The sequence below is a fragment of the Colletotrichum fructicola genome (genome assembly GCF_000319635.2).
Source record: "Colletotrichum fructicola Nara gc5 chromosome Unknown KSG_Nara_v1_contig08, whole genome shotgun sequence".
In the NCBI taxonomy this organism is placed as follows: Eukaryota; Fungi; Ascomycota; class Sordariomycetes; order Glomerellales; family Glomerellaceae; genus Colletotrichum; species Colletotrichum fructicola.
Genome location: NW_027094058.1, coordinates 3367156 through 3389726, shown reverse-complemented (window position 1 = coordinate 3389726; position 22571 = coordinate 3367156). Strand labels below are relative to the sequence as shown.

General features: G+C 54.6%; 9 protein-coding genes across 9 annotated transcripts; 4 read left to right on the top strand and 5 right to left on the bottom strand.

The window, feature by feature from the left end:
- Positions 1–324: 324 nt before the first annotated feature.
- On the top strand, positions 325–1668 carry CGGC5_v014016 (uncharacterized protein; the record flags this gene model as incomplete). Its single annotated transcript, XM_032026669.1, has 3 exons — positions 325–649; positions 739–896; positions 1009–1668. 3 exons carry the CDS (start codon positions 325–327, stop codon positions 1666–1668), a joined length of 1143 nt encoding a protein of 380 aa, XP_031876874.1.
- Positions 1669–3039: 1371 nt separating this feature from the next.
- CGGC5_v014015 (uncharacterized protein) lies at positions 3040–4301 on the top strand (the record flags this gene model as incomplete). Its single annotated transcript, XM_032026668.1, has 2 exons — positions 3040–3847; positions 3901–4301. The coding sequence occupies 2 exons, from the start codon at positions 3040–3042 to the stop codon at positions 4299–4301; spliced, it is 1209 nt and encodes a 402-aa protein (XP_031876884.1).
- Positions 4302–6757: 2456 nt separating this feature from the next.
- On the bottom strand, positions 6758–8731 carry sbnA (putative siderophore biosynthesis protein SbnA; the record flags this gene model as incomplete). Its single annotated transcript, XM_032026667.1, has 7 exons — positions 6758–7387; positions 7441–7804; positions 7860–7920; positions 7972–8062; positions 8113–8236; positions 8298–8487; positions 8545–8731. 7 exons carry the CDS (start codon positions 8729–8731, stop codon positions 6758–6760), a joined length of 1647 nt encoding a protein of 548 aa, XP_031876875.1.
- Positions 8732–9332: 601 nt separating this feature from the next.
- Positions 9333–11365, top strand: fmpC (Fumipyrrole biosynthesis protein C; the record flags this gene model as incomplete). Its single annotated transcript, XM_032026666.1, has 2 exons — positions 9333–9381; positions 9435–11365. 2 exons carry the CDS (start codon positions 9333–9335, stop codon positions 11363–11365), a joined length of 1980 nt encoding a protein of 659 aa, XP_031876885.1.
- A 51-nt stretch (positions 11366–11416) lies between these two features.
- On the bottom strand, positions 11417–13750 carry freB-3 (Ferric/cupric reductase transmembrane component B; the record flags this gene model as incomplete). The annotated part of the gene is made up of 1 exon (XM_032026664.1): positions 11417–13750. One exon carries the CDS (start codon positions 13748–13750, stop codon positions 11417–11419), a length of 2334 nt encoding a protein of 777 aa, XP_031876899.1.
- A 295-nt stretch (positions 13751–14045) lies between these two features.
- On the bottom strand, positions 14046–14933 carry CGGC5_v014011 (putative methyltransferase; the record flags this gene model as incomplete). The annotated part of the gene is made up of 1 exon (XM_032026663.1): positions 14046–14933. One exon carries the CDS (start codon positions 14931–14933, stop codon positions 14046–14048), a length of 888 nt encoding a protein of 295 aa, XP_031876898.1.
- Positions 14934–15380: 447 nt separating this feature from the next.
- On the top strand, positions 15381–17414 carry ptr2-1 (putative peptide transporter ptr2; the record flags this gene model as incomplete). The annotated part of the gene is made up of 7 exons (XM_032026662.2): positions 15381–15570; positions 15645–15825; positions 15888–16036; positions 16104–16212; positions 16270–16409; positions 16465–16651; positions 16703–17414. 7 exons carry the CDS (start codon positions 15381–15383, stop codon positions 17412–17414), a joined length of 1668 nt encoding a protein of 555 aa, XP_031876892.2.
- Positions 17415–18231: 817 nt separating this feature from the next.
- On the bottom strand, positions 18232–18948 carry CGGC5_v014009 (uncharacterized protein; the record flags this gene model as incomplete). The annotated part of the gene is made up of 1 exon (XM_032026661.1): positions 18232–18948. One exon carries the CDS (start codon positions 18946–18948, stop codon positions 18232–18234), a length of 717 nt encoding a protein of 238 aa, XP_031876891.1.
- Positions 18949–20084: 1136 nt separating this feature from the next.
- CGGC5_v014008 (uncharacterized protein) lies at positions 20085–21464 on the bottom strand (the record flags this gene model as incomplete). Its single annotated transcript, XM_032026660.1, has 1 exon — positions 20085–21464. The coding sequence occupies one exon, from the start codon at positions 21462–21464 to the stop codon at positions 20085–20087; it is 1380 nt and encodes a 459-aa protein (XP_031876894.1).
- Between the last annotated feature and the right edge of the window lie 1107 nt (positions 21465–22571).

The window sequence follows — 22571 nt, the reverse complement described above, 5'->3', positions numbered from 1 at the left end:
AAGCATGGACTCAGAGCGAATCTCATGCAAGTCGAGTTTGCGACTGAATTGTTGCGGACGGCTCAGTTGTGCACCTTGAAGGATACGTCCACTCGGAGTGATTCATCGACATGCACGTCAGCTGCGTATTCATCTCGTTACAATGCTGCCGAATCAAGCGACGTACGGCATGTCACGCCCGCGAATGACCTTTAGTCTCATAGAGATCCAGCTTCCTCGTCACTCTCAATCACACATACCTTTCTGGACGTCAATGATTCACTCACCCAGCTTTACCCCGAGACTGTTATAAATTTGTCGTCATCGGCCGCTTCTGTCGCAAACATGCCAATATCATCATCACACAAAAGCCTCTTTTCCAGCTGCCCAGTTTCAACTTTCATTTACCTCATCACCTCATCATCTGTCACCGTGGCTTCTCAACACTCCTCCGAAGAGGAGCCAGAGTACCTCCCGTACCCAGCAACCAAGTTAATCATCGGCCAGTACTACATCTGCTCGCGCGATCCTCCGCACTGGGGCTGGCTCATCGTCGGGACCTTTTACGACCCGGACAACAACCCCGTCTGGAGCACCGAAATCTTTGCCTTTCAGCGCGACACACGCGGCGACCAGACAGATTCGCAATCAGTCTCGTCGTCTGACTCGGGTGAGTCACTGCCACCTACGCAGACTTATTCACCGCGTGCTTGCAAACATATTTCTATCTTATAAATTGCCAGCTTACACCCTTCACAGGCTCATCCGCAGAACAAGAGTTGACTGCCCGGTTCTCCAACAGCCTCCGTTTCAACACTTCCGCTTCAACTCACAACCACCGCCTCTGGGACCCAACCCTCGCAGGACCTGTCCCCGGCCACTGGATCACACAGTACGACCCCCGCATCAACAACTGGGTAAACACCTGGCAACCGCATCACCAACCCTTCTAACACGATGTCGAACCCCGTCAACGGCCCCGACGCCGACGCCCGCCGTCCCCCCTGGGGCCCCAACACCGGCTACCAGCTCCCCCGCTACGGCGAGCCCTACATCCCCCACCCAGGCTGGACCTCCGCCTCCTATGGCTACCCCTACCAGCCCTCCCAGTACTACTACCAATCCCCGGTCTCGCCCTACCCCGGCGCGACATCCTACTCCTGGTCCACCCCCCCCGCGCCCCCGCCCGGCGGCTACACAACCTACCCCCTCCAGCCCTCCGGCCAATCCCACCCCTACGCACGCACCACCACTTCCGGCCTCCCGGCGCTCGACCCGCGCAACCCGGCCGCGCACCTCTCCAACTCGACAGGTGGCACCGGCTGCGAGCCGGGGTACAACTACTTCTTTCCCGCCGCGCACACCAAGATCCACGTGTTCCGCAGCACCACGCCGCCGTGGCAGCTGCCGGCCAACGCGCGCATCCAGTTCGCGGCGTTCCACGTGCCCGTCAACACGCCCCTGGCGGAGCTGCTCAAGGGCTTTGGCGCGACGAACCCCGTGCCCAAGAAGAACAAGTGCTACGAGATCGTGCAGGCGGGGAACGGGAAGTGGTACAAGGGTTTGTGCTTTGCCGGAGACGATAAGGATATGATGAAGAAGTGTTTGAAGGATGTCGGGTGGGATGGGACGAGGACGGGGCAGCCTGGGGGGAAGCCGGTTGTTTGTCTTTGGGTTGTGAAGGATTAGATGGTGGTGGTTGGTGGTGATATTTGCTCTGCTTTTTTTGGGTTTGGTTTTGCTGCTGCGATTTGGGATCGGCGGTAGGGTGGGTCGGGAAGCGGTTTTTAGTTTCAGTTCCGATTCAAGCTTATTTTCATGCATGTGTTTTGTGTTTAATTCACAAAAGTCTATTCGAACTTTGTGAACTTTTGTCGCATGCTGAATTTTCGAGTCAGCAGTCCACGGAGTGAAATGAGGCACGTTCTGACGGGGAAACAATGTGCGATGATTTCTGCGGTAAGCGAGATGACGCTGGTGTTTGTTCCCACCACCTCGGTCCCGGAGGAAAGCCACCCATTCGCGTTTGCATTTTAGTTTATAGGAAATCTTCGAGGAATGACTTAGAGCAATGCGACGTTGGAGAATCATGGTTAGGTGGTTGTTTGCGGAGAGTTTTGAGCTTGTCTGCTGTCAAGTATCTTGGCCAAGGATTGAGCGTACCATAGATCAGAGGCTTGGCGGGACGATCAACTGTTGATGCGGGGCTTGAGGATCGTGTGATGAACGCGGAATGATGGTTGCGCTGTGATGTGCTTGAGGATGGTGTCCGCCGAAATTCATTCGAGAAGGGGCTTAGTGCGGATTCTTTTCAGCCGAAATCATCAGGGCCACTTCACGATGTGTTCCACCGTGGAATGCATTTCAAACAAAATTCAGTCCAGATCCTCAGCCCACAACCCGAGCCACGGGACCTATTGAAGAAAAGGGGGCTGTCATCTCGCTGTTTAATTTCAAAAGTCACCCCCAACACGAGTATTCGCAAAAGGGACAAACACCAGTCCCCAATCATGACATAAGCCCGCGGTAAAAAAGGCGAGACCTTCCCATCCCACGACCCCAGGGCTCGGTACGCCTCCCGTAGCGCCTTGGCGCAAATCAATACTCGACGCCGAGCCCCGGGGCCCGGCCGTGTGTGGATCCGCAAACTCCCAGAATCGGCCGCATCCGAGGGCGGCGGCGGTCCTGCAATTTTCTCAATCCGCCGACCCTGGTCCGGGCCAATCACAGCATGGCGCTACCGGCTCCCACCTCACTTACACGCGAAAACCCACCTATGAACGGTTCTAGTCGGTCTTCAATTCGAGCATAGGTCGGACTCACGCTGTCCCACGAGAAACCGTCTTGGCGATGACCCGCTGCAACTCTCGAAAATGGCTTCACTCGCCTACGCTCGACAGCCTTCATATATATCCCGCCGTCAAGCGCACCCGAGTCCGTCGTTCTCTCGCACCCCTCCACCCGCCTTCTTTTTCTTCGCTCTACCGGGAGAACTGACTGGCTCACGTTTTGCCCGTGCAACCTTTCACCCAGTCACTCATTACCCCACACTCATTGACCATGCCCTCCCTCGCCTCCTCCCTCCTCCTCGCCCTCGCGGCCACCACCCTCGCCCACCCCTCCCCCTCCCGCTCCAAAGCCGATCTCGACCCGGCCGTCTGGTCCTCCCTCGCCAACCACCACCCCGCCCCGCACGCCGCCGCGCGCAGCCTCCTCTCCCCGCAGACCCGCAACCGCCCGACCAAGCGCCAGTCCGGCTTCTCCCCTCCCTCGTCCCTCGCCGCGCCCCTGAAGGAGGTCTGGGCGCACTACGAGTCCACCTACGACGGCGCCGTCACGGGCAACAAGTACTGGGGCTGGGACCAGCTGGTCGCGACCAACGGCAGCCTCAACATCTGCGTGCGCTGGGACTCCTCCGCGACGGTGACGGCCGCGCAGCGCAGCAAGATCGCGAGCGTGTATGCGGCGCAGTACCAGAAGTGGTTTAAGTGGCTGTACGGATACGACGGGTTCCCGTTTGCGAAGGTGGATGTGAATGTGGTTGCGTGGGCGGTCAAGGACGCGAGTCTGCTGGAGGGCAGCACCGACGGGTTGGATGTGTATACCACGTACAAGGATGGCGATGGTGTTCCGGCGTGCGCGACGGAGTGCGATCGCGCGGCGCATATTGATGGGGACTTTAGCGGGTGCAAGGCTGGGGCGGACCGGCGGTTCGAGCACAGCTTGTGGCTGACGGACGGGCTTGAGGGCGGGTTCGGGTATGATTGGGGACAGCAGATTGGGCGGGAGTACATGATCAACAACCTGGACTCTGAGAGTATTCACATCTTGCTGCATGAGATGGGACACACCTTTGGTCTGGATGATTGTGAGTTTTTTTGATTCTCCGTAAGATGGATTGATTACTGACGCGAAAAAAAGTCTACGACTGGACCCCGACCGGCGTGTCCAACTTCATCATGCTCGCGGGCTCGTCCATGGAGATCACCGACTTTGACGGCTGGATGTACCGCAACTGGTGGTACGAGCTCTCGCGCAGCCGCGGCTGGACGAAGGCCTCCTCTGCGACGACGCCCGCCGCCACCGCTTCCGCTTCTGCTTCTGCGTCTGCTGCATCCGCCGTCAAGGAGGATGTCGCGGAAGAGGTCCCTGAGCCCGTTGCGTCGTCTACTTCCGTCGCTGCTGCCCCCGCGGCCACCTCCGCCGTCGCTGAGTCTGCCTCCGGTGCCTCGGCTGCGAAGTGGGCCCAGTGCGGCGGCGCGGAGTACACCGGCCCCACTGCGTGCGCGGCCGGGTCGACCTGCACCAAATCAAGCGAGTAGTATTCCCAGTGCTTGTAGATGCAGTGTGAGATCTTGATCGTGAAGCTGCGGGGAGACTGAGAGAAAAGGAAGAATTTTGTCGAGGTGTCTTGGGGATGAGATGGTGGTTGCCAATTCGGCGCAGGCTGCGGGCCGCATGTGCTTCTTCTTCGTTATATTTATTGTCTTCGGACTTGTACATTGCATTTTACCTCATACTTGTAAATAACAAATGGACGTTTTTGATCCACGATTCTGTCTTTGGTGGGTGCTTGTCTCGTAGAGTTCTAAATTCTGTACGTGCGCGGCTTGCGCCCTTGGTTGCCCGTGAATTGCTGTTTCCATCGACAGGAACTTTGATTTCTCATTCGCACACCACATAAAGATGAAGTTCTTATTCAACCATGTTTCGATGGAGTCGTCATGTCCATAGGCCGGCTACTACCATTTCGACTCAATCACGTGTGTAGTTGGGAACCCATCCGCTCGACATCCAATCAGACCACTCCAACCCTTCAGCTGCCCCTCCCGTTGCCAGTACAACCGACGCGTCGGCCCCAGACTGACTCCCTCGATGTGTGGCGAGGCACTGAGGCGCACCAAGACAGGGGTGATCAACCCGTGGTGGGCCGCCATCCTCAAAAAGGAACTCCGACTTCAGTGACTTCACAGTACGTAAGGTACCTGAACAGGGCATCCTCAGGGGGTGAGGGGTGAGGGCGTGGGCGGCGATCAGGGGCAACACCCTTGAACGGGGCGTATGAGTTGGTGGGGGCAGCCATGGTTTAGCGCAGACAGGGGATGTTGCAGGGGGTGGTGCACAGTGGAGCTTGTGAGATCGGGTGGCTTCGGTGGGGGCGCGGGACGAGCATGGGTAATAAGCTTATTTCAGAGCTTGATCGAACCCCTAGCGCCGGTTTCGGATGTGGCGCCACAGAGGTGGGGATCGGCACGAGCTTGGTTTGACGACATGCGGTCCCCGTGTAAGTCGCCTTAGGTGCAGGAAGAAAATTTGAGGAGAGAGCTGCGAGTTGAAATTCATGCTGATTGATGAAATACATACGGAATTCTGCGCAATGTGTAGCTCTCAAGCCCCGAGTGAGATGTAGGTTGCTCAACCTCATACCGACTCAATGAAGGAGGCCCCGACCGCGTCCGCTGATGCTGACTGACTATATGACGCCGAGAATGAAATAACCACCCGGTAGGTGACAACCGGATGACACGAAGTCCATTAATCAGCGAGTTGTAAAGCATGATGCTGTCTGAGAAATAGTTGATGGAGACCAGGCATACTAGTAGTAAGGTTATAATCAGTAATCAGGGAATCTGAAACAGCTCTTCAACAGACGGACGCACTGTGAATGTGTTATGAGACTTTTTGTGTTTAAACTGTACAGTCGAGCGCGCGAAAAAGGGCAATTTCTTCTTTCCGACTGGGCCGACTCTGATAGTAGATTATACCGGGGGGTTAGGGTAAGGGTAAGGGTAAAATTATTCCCATCCCCCGTAACCCCTCTTCTCCCTCTCCTGTAGCATAGCAAAAGACACATGCAGAGTCTCTATGCCGAAAGTATAGCATGTCTGAGCTATCAATCGCTTAGACATACCTGCGTGCCTTTGCGCGTATGAACCTCTTGCGGCGCGTATGGCGCCCTTGTGCTTCAACGCAACGACCGATGCTGTTTCGGGCCTTGCATATGTTTTCGTGAACGCATGAGAGATGGGAACTTGGAGAAGGTATTGCCTACCTAGTGCTAATGCCCTCAGGCTGCTGCGTCTCATAGGTGGTAACGCACAATACGGAAGTTTACAACATTTTCACCCCTAAAATACAAAGGCTACAATCTCAAATCCTGAATCGCACCACGGAGGTTTGTTTAAATGCTAATTGAAATTAACTGCCGAAATGGAAAGTACAAATGCTCTAACGATCTTAGATATCTAGTCTAGCTAAATCTGCCGTCCTCAATTGAAATATTCCTATGTTTATGATAGAACCCGTATCTATGAAAGCTTGGGTAATCCTCCTGACGTTGACCTCCAAGAAGAACATCAGCAGGAGATGTTGAAACCGTCACTTGATGGTTGTGCGCAAAGGGTATGTCAAGCATATTCTTTGGAACACATTCCTACGTGGAGCCTGAAGCCGTAACGATTTGGGAAGGGAGAAACTCAACTGAATGCTGTGCTTGAGCTCTACCAGCCGCTATGAAGACTAGCACTCTTGATCAAGCGGTAGCACGACGGATTGTGAAGCCGAAAGTCTGATTTTAAGTCGAAACCTTTTCACCTCTCGGAAAACGAGATAAGCTCAACGACCTCTACATCAGGACCAGAGCACGAACTTGAAACATCCAAGGTAAACTAGAAGCGTAAATACACCCCAGTGGAATTCAACACAAAACTTTCACTAGGTGACAGCCGCTCCAAAGACCGCATTCCCCACGACTAGGGTTAGGGTTGGGGTTACATGTTCAAGCTAGCTTCGGACGTTCCAGCTCAGGCCAGAGTGCTTCCATACCACCATCAATGCTGAAGGCCTCAGTGTTAAGGGCACGAAGTGCTGAAGATGCAAGTTCACTTGCGTCGCCATTGTAACAAACACACACAACAGCCTTCTGACTTTCTCTCGCAGTACGCAGCCACCCAGCAACATGAGGTATGGCAACTGCTTTTTGAATCTGCATGCATATCATGTGAACAGATTTCGCATCTCCAAAAAGGTCACCGTCAGCCAGATCTGGCGTCAGACCGACCAAGGGCACCGAGGACGAGCCCGGTATGTGTTGAGCCTTGAAAGCGGACGGGCTACGAAGGTCCAGGACCAAGACTGATGGTGAGATCAAGTTGCGGGTATGGTGCGAGCAGCAGTTAACATCAGCACGCTGCTTTTCTGAGAAGAGGAGGTTGACGATGAAGGAAATCCAGGAGCGACCCTTCGGTGGGACTTGAACCGGGACTTTCTCAACTGTTTCGATGCTGACTCTGAGAGCATCTTTCTGGACTGACTGCAGTTCCGCCGTGCCAAAGATGACGCTGGCCGCTTTCCGCGCATTCAAGATCCATCTCTCATCATGTCGATTCTGGTCGCATTGCAAGAGTATCTGTCACGCTCATGTTAGCTAGACAACACAGGTACTCTGCGATTGTGACCAACCTCATTCTCAATCGGAGGAAACTCTCCCGCTCCGAGCTTTTGATTGTAGATTGGCAGGTACTGGTACGGGAGATCGCTGCAAGTGAAGACGCATGAGACCTCGCCTGTTTTACCGTCTCTTAGCTGTCCTAGGTTGTTCGTTTGATTCAGCATGGCGATGTACTCGAGGAGTCCGTGAAGTGCCTCCCCTGACGACGGGCCACAGATGAGTCCTTCTCGGGAGAGACGCATGGACATGCGGTACGAGTCAACTGATGAAACTTCGATGCGACTGTCGACTGTGCCTTGCCATGGAAAGCCAGAGGTATGGAAGCCGTGGAAGTGTCTGGGTCCTGGCGTCGGATCCCCGAATTTGTTGAAGACGCTTGCTGATCGTTAGTTTCCGGGAGCTAAGTCATCACATACACGCGTAGACTAACCCAAGGACCTTGACTGATGGCTTGCGGGACTTTAGGTATACTCCCGTGCCCGTAATTACGCCTGATAATCTATTCGTCAACTGAAAGAGAATATAGCATCGGCTGACCTCACCTCCGGTACCGACAGTGGAACAAAGGACGTTGATTTGAGGCAGCTGTTTGAAAATCTGAGGGCCTGTCCACTCCTCATGAGCTTTCCAATTCTTCGTACTCGTCAGCTCTTGGATTCTACTAGAAAGCCAGGAGGTCGTACGTTGGAATTGTCATACTGCCCGGGGTACACCATATCCTCGTCCTGCGCCGCCCGCCTCCGTAGCCTGCACATGATGCCTGTGGGATCAGTAGGTTCTTGCTGCGCGAGGCCACCGTAGAGACATCTGAGAAGATTCCACGTCAGAAAAAGCTTCTCGCCTCCTGTCTCTTGAAATGGGAACTCACGGTCGGATACCAAAGAAACGAAGCAGATTCAGCGACTCTGGCGGCTTTTTGTTCGTCACATAGGCGTCCACATCTTCATTTCCCCAGAGAACCCTTGCAATGATGCCGAGAGACAGTACAGTCGACCCAGAGCTTGCCTCGACAATCTTCCGATCTTGGGCTTGGGGCTTTTCTCGTAGCATTTTCAGGGCTATAAGTTCCGTGTGTTACCTTCTGGCTGTACAAAAATCAGGAAACGGCAACGCACCTGGCAGAGACTTGACATTCTGCGCGGGCAGACAGGTGAGCATCTTTGCATATATCCTGACCCCAACTTCTCTGAACGGATTCAAACGGTCTGGGATCTCGACCAAAGGAAGAGGCGGATTCTTGTCGGGGTCGAAGTAGTCGACGACTGAATTCGGCCCGCTGAAGACGTTGTCCTGGGCAGACATTTTTCAAAAGAACAAATGAGCTTTGTTTTCCGAGTCTTTCTGGGATTGGAGAGTTGACGAGGGCTTCAGTGCTAGCCATGTGCCAGCAAGGCCAGACGCTACATATCTCAACACATCTCTGTCACGTAATCGACTTCATGTATCGCAACCGCGGCTATCACCGCAAGTCCAGATCCTCCAGCGGCTTACATGGTGCAATCTTCACTAACTCGAACAGGATAGAAGTACGACGTTCGGCATGCAGCCTCGGCTTTCCCTGATGTAACAGTGCAGCACAGTGCCAAGAGCCAAGAGCCCGTCTAGAAGTCTCGGCGGTTCCAATCTCACCCAGAGCCAATTACTAAACTTGCTCATTCACGGATCTTACAGCTCCTTTGGCGTACACGTGCCGAACCTTACTTGCCCCCTGGTCCCGATGGGATGGTCTGAGACCGGAGTGAGTCATTTTCTGGGTGGTCTTATGAGGGTGTACCGGCTGCTGTTGATGGAATGCGGGAAAAGAAGTCTATTAGGTCGCAATCTCGGTCTTTACTTCACGCCGTCGCCGAATTGTTGCTGTTGCTGCAAGTCGGTGGCGTCTCAAGTACACCATACAAGCAGAATGACCAGCCTCGGGTGGAGTTTAATGCTCAGAGGAGATGATGGGCAAGGTAAGCAACATATTCTGGGTTTTGTTGTCACCCCGAACTAACATCGAGGTCAGAAGTGACGCTACAAGCCGTTCGGCCAAGCTCAGGAACTGCCACTACGCACGACGGACAGAGATACTGGCACTTCGATCTTGTGCTCACGGCTCAGCAAGAGCCTGGCCAAAAGAACTTCGTAGTCGACCAGGATGAGACGAATCTCGCCACTGATCTACTACAAAGCCTCGTCAAACAAGATTTCTCCCGTGCCACCTTCCTGAGGCTACTCTTCTCAACGGAGGCTGGAACGATCATCAGGCCGGACTTCCTCTCCTACAGACTTCATGGCCTTGAGGATGCTCACAAGATTACGAGCTTCCTCGCCCCATTGTACTCCGTAGCATCAACAAGCCCAGACCAAGCAATCAATGTCACCACAAAAGACGACTTCCTCTCCCTGCTCCGAAGCTCAGTCGGCGGCGTAATTACGCGCGCCACCGACCCCAAGGACACATTCCAAGCCATCCGCGCCCGTCTAGACGATGATCTCACTAAGCGACTCTCCATACCCTGGACAGTCCCACAGAAACTCACACAAAAGCGCGTTTTCTGGGTCCAAGGCCGCGCCAACATCGAAGCAAGCCGGCAATTCTACCAAGCCGCCCGCGCCCTCGGCATCACCCTCGTCGTCCTCGACGACCCTGGCCATTGGCTTGAAGACGACGCCGGCCCGCACGCGCACTACCGCGAGGCCTTCCTTCCCATCAGCATCGCTGCAGACGACGGCCTCACCCAGCGCGTTGTTGATGCCGTGCGCGCGTATCCGCATCCAGTCAATGGCATCGTGTGTATTAGTGACGTGCGGCTGCCGCTCGTCGCGCAGGCTTGTGAGATTTTGGGACTGCCCACGTCCAGTTCTGCGGCATATTTCAGGGCGGGAAATAAGGGTGTCTCGCGGGAGATTGAGGCCGCTGCATGTGGAGAGCAAGATGGATTTGTGCTGCAAACAGCGGAAGAGCTCGACGCAGTCCTGGCAGAGCAAGGGAAAGGACTGAATTATCCCCTAATTGTCAAGCCTTGCACCGGTTGGAACAGCGACTGCGTAGTCAAAGTACGCGACGAGGGCGAGCTGCGGGCTGCTGTGAAGCGCGCATCGGATCGACACGCTACATCTGCGGCACGGAGCACGAGCGTGGTGATCGAGCCGTACATCGACGGACCAGAGATCGACGCAAACTTCATTGTGTTGAACGGAGAAGTGCTCTTCTGTGATGTGACGGACGACTTCCCCTGCTCCGCCGACATCCCAGGGGTGGACAAAAGCAAAGCTGCCAACTTCATGGAGACACTCATGGACGTGCCCTCGGCGCTGCCTGTCGAGGAGAGGGCCATGATGCGGAACTCACTGGCCAAAAGCATCGCGCGTCTTGGGTTCGAGTCCGGTGTGTTCCACTGCGAGGCCAGGGTCCGCGGGTCGCGGGCGTACTATGCCGTCGACCCTGATGCCGGGGTCCTAGATCTGCGCATACGGGGAGATGTATCTGCTGAAGCTCCGTCTTGCTATTTGCACGAGGTTAACGCGCGCCCGCCGGGGTACATCAACTGCGTGGCGGCCCTGCTCGCACATGGCGTCGATTACTACGCCATACGGCTGCTGCTCAGTCTCGGCTCGGAGGAAGATGCGCGAGTGCGGGCGCTTTCAAAGCCTTTTCTGTGTAGCATCCCTCAGTATACGCTGGGCATCTCGGTACTTGCTCCTACTAAGGCAGGATTTATGGGGTCTGATGATGCGGTGAAGGAGTTCCTCGAGGCAAACCCTGATCTTGAGCGCCATGTTGTGCATTATCAGACTGTGAAAGAGAAGGGCGAAGTGGTACAGGGACCGGAGTCGAGTGAGTTGTGGTGCGTCGGGTACGTGATCGTTGCGAGCAGGAAGGGAAGAAAGGAGTGCTTGAGACTGGATCGTGAGATTAGGGAGCGGTTTACGTACAGACTTATGGACGAATGAAGTCCTTCGGAAATCAAAAATGGGAATATCTTCTGTAAATATAAACTGTGTCTACCAAGCAAACGCTTCGTCCACCAAAACATAGGGCCTGCTCCTTGCGTCGTTCCTCGTGATTTCAACAATCTTACTGCGGACATCATCCGCCATACTGGGCGGGCCACAGACAACAACAGCCAGCGCACCACCAGAGACAGCAGTCATCTCCCTCGTGAGGATGGCATCTAACTTCAGCCTCTCCCCGACGCTCGTTTGAACCTTGACACTGCTTGGGAGGCTGTGAAGGGCTGGTGCTAGAGCCGTGATAAGGCCTTGGTGGCGACTGGACCAGAAGAGCGACGTGCTACCCGCAGCAGGGCGGTTGCGGACAAAGGGAAGGCACGCAGTAATTCCGACGCCGCCGGCGATGCAGATCATATCGGTGCAGTGGGCGATTTGTGCCGAGACGTGGCCTGAATGTTCGTAGGGGCCCTCGAGAAGGACTCGAATGCGAGTGGAAGGGGATGCCTTGGCAGCGAGGGCACGCGTCATACCGCTGCGAGAGCGAGAATAAAAGACTGTGGTATCTGTGCTCCCTCGTGCGGGTGTGGTGACTGTGTTTGGTTGGGCGTTGATGCCCTTTTCGGGGTCAGCTTCAACAGTTGGTGATTCGGGCTCCGTCTTGTCATCCCTGACCGGAGTCGAAACTGGAAATTCTGGAGTCCTCGACTCAGTAATGGCGTCATTCAGTCCGGAATATGCGACAGAAAACGGATGTGTCTCCCAGAAACGCCAGCTGAGGGTCGGAAATCCGAGGTAAACCACCCCGCCATCGAGGCGTTTCCCCTCCACCTCGATTCGGATGTATTCACCATCGACATCATCAACCGTGGTAATGGTGGCCCATCTGAGGCCCTGCCAGAAAGTGCGAACAAGACGGAAGAGCCGGTCGGCGCCCCAGATCCCGCCAGCGACGAAGATCCAGATCTCGTAGCCCCAGTTGTACTCGTAGACGTACCAGATATGGTAGTAATACCCGACGATGAAGAGGATCGACAAAATGACGTGAGAAGCGAGGAAGAACTCGTAGAAGCGCTGGCGCACCCACAGCAGCGAGAAGGGCAGGATGGCGCTCACCGCGACGGTCCCGACGATGCCCCAGATCCAGTACTCGCGGGCAATCTCGGCCTCGTAGGTGCCTTGAAGGATGTAGTTGGCGAGGAGCATAAAGGAGTGTACGATGGTGTGGAAGATGGCCCAGTAGGCTAGCCAGCGGTGAAGCAGTAAGTAAGTGCTGTAGCTCCAGTCTGTCAGATAAAGCAGGACATTGTTGCGGGCGGCGAATAGAAACAGCGCTACAAAGTTGCCCATGGCCATTACACCGGCGCGATTGCCGATGATGCTGATGCTCTGCATCTTCAGAGATGTGAAGCTGGCCTGTGGCTGGTGAATGGTGTATGGGCCGAGCCAGAGGATGATGTTGAGAAAGCTGAGTACGAAGATGTACATGGCTTGACCGCGAGTGGGAATGTTGCCGATCCCGGCGACAGGCTCGCGATGACGGCGACCGAAGGCGGCGGGATGAATCAGCAAAGTCTGCCAGTATGTCCAGGCAAAGTTCTTTGTGAATCCTGGGATGAAGCGGAGCGCCGAGAGGGCGACGGGGAGGAGGACGGCGACCAGAGTGATGACGATAGTGACCGTCGAGTGGCCTGCCTCGTTTGTCTCAAAGTCGTGCATGTAGTTCCACTGAAGCTGCCACTCAGTGGGACCGACGAAGCTGGTGGTATTGAGAGGCTTGGAACCGCCTGCTGCCTTGGGAAGGGGGCTGGAGACATTGAAAACTGTCAGGCCGTCGGCCGAGTCCATTGCCATGTCTCCATGGCGGACCGCAAGTCGTACTGGAGGAGCTCTGCGGTGGTTGGTGTGTCCTCCACTGTCGGAGCCTGAAGACGAAGAGTTGGTGTTTTGAGCAGCCTTTGATTCTTCCTCGCGCGCAGCAGCCAGAGCCTCCTGGTATGACATGGTAGGAGTGTATTTGTAGTTCCCCAGTGTACCGGTCCCGAGATGGAATGCCCAATAGTCTTCCAGCTTGGCAATCGGCGGATTTTCGCTCAGCGGGCAGTAGGTGTCGATGCAGAGCGCCATAGTGCGCAGAAAGACGTGATCCGAGACGAAGCATTTCGGCGGCGTCGACACTGGATTGTGGGCTGTACCGTGGTTCGCGCTCGAGTCGACGGGCGTGCAGGCGAGAGTTTGCTTTCTGATGACATTGCGGCAAGCGAAAGAACACGTTGGGTCGTAGAGAGTCTTGCCCCAGCCGATGAGGCCGGTCCCATCGGCGTGGACGCCGATGGCATACAGGGCGACGGCGAGACCCGGTGCAAACAGACGTGATATGGGCGCCATCTCGTTGCACGCCAGCTTGTTGGTGTTGAAGAGGAGGGTGCTGCAAGGCGGAATGTGGAATGCGAACAAGGCAGATGCGAGAAGTGTTATATACCAGCGTGGAGCTTGCCATCGAATGATACCGACATGGGGGTCTGCAGGCCTGGAATGGCTTGGCCAACGCCACAAGAGCAAGTTTTCCCGGGCATCACATGTTGGCCCTGGTACTGTGCAGCCAAACACGGGGTTTTGATTTGATATTTGTGTTGGTTCTATCGCTTATTACAATTCTTGCGCATGTATTGACATTGAGTCTCTAGGCTAAAGTGTTTCTTGGACCGTTCTTATCACCCCCATCCAGCCGACAGATGATTTCTGTGCATATCAACAGTCTCCAAGCATCCTCGGCGTCAATGAACCGCTGCATATTCGCTCGGAGCACATCAATCTGCTCCGCCGTGTACCCAAACTTGGCCGCCGCCCGACGATACTCAGAATTCTCGTCAGCAAGAATATCCAGCATCGACCCTGCATACGCGAACCTCTCCTCGGGCGTGATATTCGACAGCACGCTTGCCGACGCCGTGATCTGATCCCTTCGGAACCCGGCTTCTAGCGCCTTGTGGATCAGCCGACGCCCCGTCTGCGTCTCCAGCCCGTTCATCCTGTAAATGCGCTCCTGCAACTCCGCGTTCTCCGGACACGGCGGCCACAGCACCTGCGACTGCGTATCGCCGTCGCGACACGCCACGATGCCGCCCTTGGGCTTCGCGAGCAGCCGCATCTGCCTCAGCACGGGGGCGTTCTCGGGGATGCAGATGAGCGTGGTGTGTTCATGGACGACGTCGAACTTGGCCTCCATCTCGGCGGGCGTGAGAAACGTCTCGGGGCGGAGTATGTCGCCCTGGCGGAACTCCACGCGTGTGCCTGGGCCGAGGGCCTCGACGCTGGCTTGGTTGCGCTCCGTCACCTCGGCGCTCTGGTCGACGCCAATGATTGTGGCATGGGGGAAGTGCCGCGCCAGGTCGAGGGTGATGCTACCTGGGCCGCAGCCGACGTCCAGGAGGGAGAAGGTGAGCGGCAACGACTTCAGCGTCGGGAGGAGGTACTGCAGACATGTCGAGACGTTCCGTAGCTCAAACAGCTTGATGGTCCCCTGCTTGAACCCAATGTGGTACGTTGATGATTGGTCACTCGACGCCATGGCTGCTTGTCTTGTTTGTCCCGGCGTTCGTTGTCATTCATTTTGGTTCCATCTTACTAAGTACATCACTGATTCTTCTCTCGTCGCCTAGATGGCTAGTGAGCAATTTGTCTTTGGAGCTTGACGTGGTATTTTCCGGAGTCTCGTCGCCCGTTGGCGCCTCCTTCTACATTCGGCCTTCCGTGAGCATGTTTGAGGTTGTTTATTCCTTTTGGTCGCTTGGCATCTGCTTGGCAAATGTTGGCATTCCCTTGGCATCAGCCTATGCACAGTACAATTAACACGGAGACAGACCGCCCCTGATGCAGCATGAACTAATCTGGAGCCGAATTCAGCAACGCCAGGCTTGGTCGCGAAGTGATTCATCAGCTGGAAAAAGGTTCATAGGACAAGAGAAAAATCGCTCGCTCATGATCCGATGGCCAGTCGCGGACCAAGACTACCAACATGGGGATTACGACGCAGCCGAGTCCGTCAGCTGAAGCGCAAGTTGTCGACCATGTTCCCCGTGATGCAGCGAACGACGAGATAGAGAACCTCCCTCACGTTGTCGACAGACTCCCACCAGAAGCATGGGTGGCCGCTCTGATTGGTGCGTCAGAGAGGTTTAGCTATTACTGCTTTGTCTCCATATGGCGTAAGTCACATCCTTTCAAGAACTGTCCTTGACTTTTCAACATGACTGCAAAATAACCAGCACTGACTGTCTAGAAAACTACATGCAAAATGATAGAAACTCTAAGCAAGTGCCAGGAGCTCTCGGGCTCGGCCAGTCAACCGCCACGGCGATATCCAACGGCTTCTTCATTTTCCTCTTTCTAATGCCGAGTTGCTTTGCAATCATCTCTGACATCTGGCTTGGACGCTACGAAACACTCTTACTTGGGCTTGTGTGAGTCACGCCTTATGTTTCTAGACCGAATCGTAATTACAAGGAAGCTGACGGGAGTCCAGTTTGTCTCTTTGCGGCTCGCTCGTCATGTTCGCGTCAGCTTTACCGTCTTCCCTTGACAACGGTGCAGGCCTGCCTGGCCTGATTATCGCCATGGTACTCATAGGACTGGGTGTTGGTGCTACTAAAGCAACCATCTCCCCTTTCATTGGTGAGATGATTTCATCAATGTGTAGTCGAGAAACAACGCAAGAGGAGTCAACTGACGACTGCCTTAGGCGACCAATACAAACAGAAGCCTCCCCAACTTGTCCGGCAGAAAGATGGATTACCTGCAGTGGTTGACGGCACCAGAACACTTCAATTCCTCTACAATGCCTTTTATTGGTAGGACACCGATGATGAGTAGCACTCTGAATTTGCTGAATAACTTCTCTTCCTCAGGTTCACAAACATCGCTTCCCTCTCGTCCATCCCCGCCACGTTCCTGGAGAGGGAGTTTGGCTTTTGGACGGCATATCTCATGGCCGCTATATCTGTGATGGCTGCGGTCAGTCTTTTGCTCATCTTTAAATCCCGGCTGGGTAAGTAGGTCATCTTGAAGATAGCCAAGACGTCTGTTGACAGCAAGATGCAAAGTCAAGATCCGGCCAGGGGAAAACCATCTCCCCAAAGCCATCAAAGTCATGTCAATCGCAGCACGAAACGGTTTCAATCTCGACCACGCCAAACAGTCCTACCAGATGGAAGCTCACGGTCCCTCGGTCTCGTGGGGGGACAAATTCGTGGATGAGTTGAGGCGTGGTCTTCTCGCATGCCGCGTCATGTTCGTTCCCAAAGACGCCATCCCTCTGTTGACATACTAACCAGCCCCCAGCTTCTGTTTTGCCTTCTTCTATCTAGCCATCACCCAAATGTTCAACAATCTCATCTCACAAGCCGGGCAGATGCAGCTGCACGGCGTGCCGAACGACATGCTCCAAGCCATGGCCGGGGTCGCCTGCGTAATTTTTGGGCCCATCATCCAGGCACTGTACAACTTCCTGGCGAAACGCCGCATCTCGTTCGGCCCCATGGCTCGCATAGCAGTGGCCTTTATCATCTGCGGCGTCGGGATGGGCTATGCCGCAGGACTGCAGAAGATGATCTATAATGCGGGACCCTGCTTTGACGCACCTCGCGCATGCGCTGCTTCAGACGGCGGACGCCTTCCTAACGGAGTTAATGTCTGGTTGCAGCTTCCGGTCTACGTGGCCCTAGCCATTGCCGAAATCTTTGGGTTGGTTACAGCGAGTGAGTACGCGTACTCCAAAGCTCCGAAGAACATGAAGAGCATCGTGCAGGCCATGGTCCAGCTCAGTGCGTGCCTTGGCTCGCTAATGGCCATGGCGCTAAGCCCAGTCTCGCGGGATCCTCATCTTGTCGTAGTTTACGCTGTCATTGCGGGAGTCATGGGAGCCTGTTCGGTGCTGTTCTGGTGGAAGTTTCAGAAGTATGACGCCGTAGATCGCGAGTTGAATGATCTGGTAGATGAAGAACGGGAGTCTGGCGTGGCAAGCACGCAGGAAGATACCAAAGAGCGCACTTAGACTTCACCAAACGACCGTGGCTAATTTCGGCAGAAATTGGGATAGATCTGTCGTTAAGATATCATATATCTTTAGGTTTGATGCTAAAGTTGATGTCGGAAGTGCATAACTAGTGGTATGTGATAAAACTCGAGCTGTCGGATATGAAGACAGAAGCTCACTGATCATGTATCATTTTCCGGTTGTCTAGGTAGGTATATTCTTGTCTAGGTACTCTCGTGCCACTCGAATTGAAATGAGCATATGGAACAGCGACGTGTAACTTTGGCCTAGAGAAGATCGCAACATTAGACTTTGATGACTTTGATGCGGTCTGATCAGCCCGTTGGGCAGGCAGTCATCATTCACATCATTAGGTAGGTAGACTCATCTACAGCTATGCTGGTGACAGTCGCGTTCACTTGGTCAACTAGCCAACTAATCTGACAAAACGAGTTGAGTTAAGCATGCCACAAAGGATCTTGAGACTTGTACCATAACAAGTGTTACCGGCCACTGTTAAACAACCTGGAAACTACAGTTTCGCATCTGTGCGCTCAGCTTCCTCGGCTATATTAGATGCGTTCCTGTTCTCCACTAGCCTCTGCCTTGACAATCATTGAGTGGGACTCAAGCCAACGGAAACGCAAACTGGTGTCTTCAATTCGGATTCAAACTATGGTCTTACGGCTTTATGTTTATTTTCAACCATATCTAGTCTCGGGACTCCCGCAAAGCCACCAACATAGCTGAGGCGGAGTAAACTCAGCATCGGGCTGAGCAAAAGATGCGATGCCACACTCTCAACTCTCGGCAGCACAACCCTTCCACCTCTACCTCAGCTCAACACGAAGTACTCAACAAAAATCAAATTCGGAATCCAAGAGATGAACCCCGTAATCGACAGCGCAAACTTCACCTCCATTCCGGCCACAATCATTAACGGTAGCTGCCACCTCAACATGACCGCCGCATAAGTGCACGCAAAGTTCCTCGTCATCCAGCCCATATGCCCCTTCACATCACCCCTCTTCACCGCCACAATGCTCCTCCGCAGCGTCTCCAGCCACGCGCACGCCAGGGCTGCAAACCCCACCCGCCCCCATGGCAGTGCGAGACTATGGAACGTGACATAGAACGCCGCCACGCCGCCAGCCGCCACTGCCGCGGCGTACACCCAGCCGAGCCACTTGTGGAAGGTCGGGTACGCGTGGCGCAGTGAGGGGAGGAACTGGAACGGCCCAAGGCCCATGGCGATGAAGGAGCCGAATATGTGGACGCAGCCGCCCGTAGAGGCGAGGATGCGGGCTTTGATTTGCGGGTCGCCTGGGGTGAGGCCCGTGAAGAAGAGGGCGCCGTGGAGGGAGATGAGGAAGGAGGGGATGGCGAGGAGCCACCACTGCGGACTCGGGAGCTGGAGGCGCGGGTTCTTGGTGGTGGTGTTGGCTTGGCGGATGGTGGTTTTGGTGATGTCGTTGGAGAAGGGGGTGTCGGTTTGGGTGGGGGCGGTGTCTTTCCCCGGTGTCTTTCGGTGGGAGATGGAAGCGTTCAACATCTTTGCTGGTCAACGGGTGTTGTATGATGAGCTCCGGTCAATTTTGTTGGTTGAAAGGTAATGGGATTGAATATTGCTGAATTGGCGTGCTTATGGAAATGTTCGCCGGAGACGTTGTCGTCGATGGTATTTAGATATATCGCGGAAGGTGGGTTTTCTCCGCGCGGAGGTTTTCGGGGTCACGGACTTTGCCGCTCGCCGGCCGGGGCCTGGTCCCCGCTCGGCAGTTGAAATAGTCGGCCGGCGTTGAGTCAAGCCTCGCTCAGCTCAGTATTTTGCTTTCGGACGGATGGAGAGGCTCCAAAATCATCATGTTATGATGTGGACCGACATACCTTGGCAGAGTAATCAATATTTGAATCCGTATGATTTGTCGTCTCATAAGGCGCAGCTGTCGATTCTCTCGATGTTGATCTCACTTTCGCGAATAGGAGATGAAGAGGCCATCTCAAGTGTGGATACGCCGGAGTGCCCCGTTGAGCTACTCGGAGCGGCCCGGACATGGACTTTTCTGGTTGACCGCTCCGATCACATTCGCCTCTGTATGTCAGTGACTACGATTGCAAAGTATCCGCGAGTATGAAAAACAATAAGCCTGATCTTGAAAGCCCCATTGCACTTGAAGAGAGGAAGCTTGGCGGGATGCTAAACACCTGGGCGACTAGGCACCTTAAGACTATATTTATGTCCCTCCCTTTCTTCGATACCAAGCTATGTTAAACGAACAGCGCAGAAGAAACACACGCATCTGTCTGACATTATCGACAAAAAGAAAATTCAAAGCAGATGATATAGCCTAGATTTGTTGCGTCAACGGTGAATCTGAAACTTGAACTCTCGAGTCGTAGTCGAAAGTTTGTCCTAATTCCAGTCTACTACATCTGCAATAACCACACCAGACCTACTGTGTATTGTTTGATGAAATATTCTCTATTATGTATGGATTTTAGTTGTTGCGCATGTTATGATGCACTTCTTTAGCAGTGTATAGTTTCGTGAAAAAATATCCGTGACGCCTGACCTGTACCTCCCAGGGTTATAATTCCTCTTTCCTTGCCGCTCCCATAATATCCATTCCTCTTCTTGATTTTATGTGCATCTTGTTACCTTGCGCTCTCCTCTTGATGCAATGCACGTCATGGCCACAACCCATAGACAAAGGGCTCAACTTCCGGATAATCCTTCTGCATGCCCATGATGATGCTATACTCATCCCTCAAAATATCCGACCCCTCGTTCCCATACGCCGTGTACTTGCTCATCTCATGCCTCCGCAACGCCACCGTCCACGGAAAACTCGAATGCGCAACACCCATGAACGCGCTCGCCTTGAAGAGCATCAAAAAGTCCACCAGGGCATGCTGGTCAAACGTCAACTCGTCCAGCAGCTTCCGATCGGGCCCCTGAAGCAAGTCGCGTTTCGTCACCACCGCGACGCTCTTCGTCTCCCCACCGGGGCTCGCCGCGACGCGCTTCTTCAGCTCCTCGTCAAACAGCTCCACCACGGTCTGGTTCCCCGACGCCACGTACACCACACTCAGACCCATGCGCTCAATGTACTGGAAGTGCTCCTCGAACTGGTCCTTCTGCCGCGAGAAGCGCCACTCGTCCGGCTGCCACGCGTCGATCGCGTCCTTCTCCAGCCGCAGGTGCGCGCCAAAGTAGGCGTTCGGGTTGATCGCCCTGGCCGGGTCGATCGGCAGCGCGAACCGCCTCTTCAGCTCGTAGAGTATCTTCGCCGCGAGCTCGCGCGTGTCGTTGCGGAAGGAGAGGATCTTGCCGTACTCGTGCACGAAGGCCGGGCCGTCGTCGCGGACGGGGTACTCGAGGAACGCCTGGCCGATCCGGACGTGCGTCGGCTCCTCCGTCCGGATGGTGACGTTCTTCTTGTCCAGCCATTCGTCGAAGAAGCGCCGCCATTCGCGCGGGTGTTCCAGGCCCTCGCGGGGGTGGTTCGGCTCGAACTGGTCGCCCACAAGGTCGAGTGGCTCCCCTGCCCGGGATTGGTAGTGGGGAAAGTCCTCGATCCGCTCGTAGATGCGCATCCCTGGGCATCCTTCCGTCAGATGGTTGACGAAGGTCTGGCGGTCGAGGAGGTAGTCGAGCGGGACCTCCTTCTCAGTCTCGATGTCGGAGATGTCTTTCGCGTTGCGCAGCTGCATTGAAGGAACAACGAGTGCACCGCCGCCATGTATCGCATACCGCACGCACTTCAGAATCTGGTCGCGCACCATGCCAATGCCTCCATGTTGTCCCTCGCAGGTAAACACCAGGCCCGGTCGAAACTGTGTAGCGGCGCATGTCGACTGTATCGGTCGGTAATCGATTGGCTCGGGGAATTCGACATTCATAGCCTGTCGGACGAACGTCTCCGCGGCTTGCTGCTGAGTGGGCTCCTCGAAGTGGTACAGAAGCGTGGAGATACCATCGTGGACAAACAAGAGGCGGATACTCCAGACGATGATGAGGGCGGCAGCCAAGGAGATCACCACCTGGGGTTGGCCTTGGCAGAGCATGGCCTTCGATCAATCAGAACACCACAAAAACAAAAAGACATGAGACGGGTTCCTTTTTTTTCTTCAACGACCATCACGGGTTGGGGATGCGCCAAGGACACATGGTTGCTTATAGCCAAGACGGGTAGGTCCCAGCGCCTTGGGATGGACGCCTTTGGCGAGTTTTGGCGACCGGGGCGGGTTTCAGACCCGTTTCATGCTCATCTTCGTTTGGCGCGTTTGAAAGCCGCCAGCGACCCCGTGTTTTGTTGATTTACGGTGTGGTCTAGGGCGTGTCAGCCCGGTCCGAACCATTTCCGGGCGATTTTAAGGGAGTTTAGCGGTCTCCTGAGTGCTGACAGGAGCTTAATGGTGATGCGAATCTGGAACATTGCCATGTTCGCGATGTTGCCTTCCGTGCCGACCGATGCGAGAGCGCCGCAATTACTGATCCAACCTCGGGCTGCTCAAGCCAACGGCTCGTATTTGTCGTCAAATTGGTTGATTGCATCGGGCGTTGCACACCGAGTTCTGACTGTCATTCGAAGAGGGCAACCATAAACATGACCCGGCTGGAGACACAAAGCCGACACATCTGAGACCCCGTTTTTGGGATCGGCGCCGGCCGAGAACCCTCAAACGTGGCCTCCGAGAGCACGGGCCGGCGAGCGGGTCAAGGGAGATTGATGCCGGCTCTTTCTTCACGCCTCAAAACCCCAGACAGGGCTGGAATTCTCGTCAAGCTCTGAAACCTCTTTGGGATGATATACTGACGAACAACAAAGTGGCTTTGACGATCAGATTGAACTAGAAGGCCTCCATTCCATCATGACGGGAACTTTGACCGTCTCTGTTCTTACCTCCACTAGCCGTTGTGTTTCAGTACTCAGTACTCAAATGCCAGCAGCCATGACAAGCGACAGATGGCCGCTTTCGCGACTGGAAATGGCTCGAATGTGTCGATGTCATTTTGTTGAAGCTTTTTTCACATCACTTCTGCCGCAACACACTTTGTTCAGCGAGGCATCTAGGACAGAACAATGAATGACCCAAAACATTCTAACATGTCCCAGGCTGACAACATGGATTCCCATCTTGCCAACTGAGTGGTTATTTAAACACTCTGCT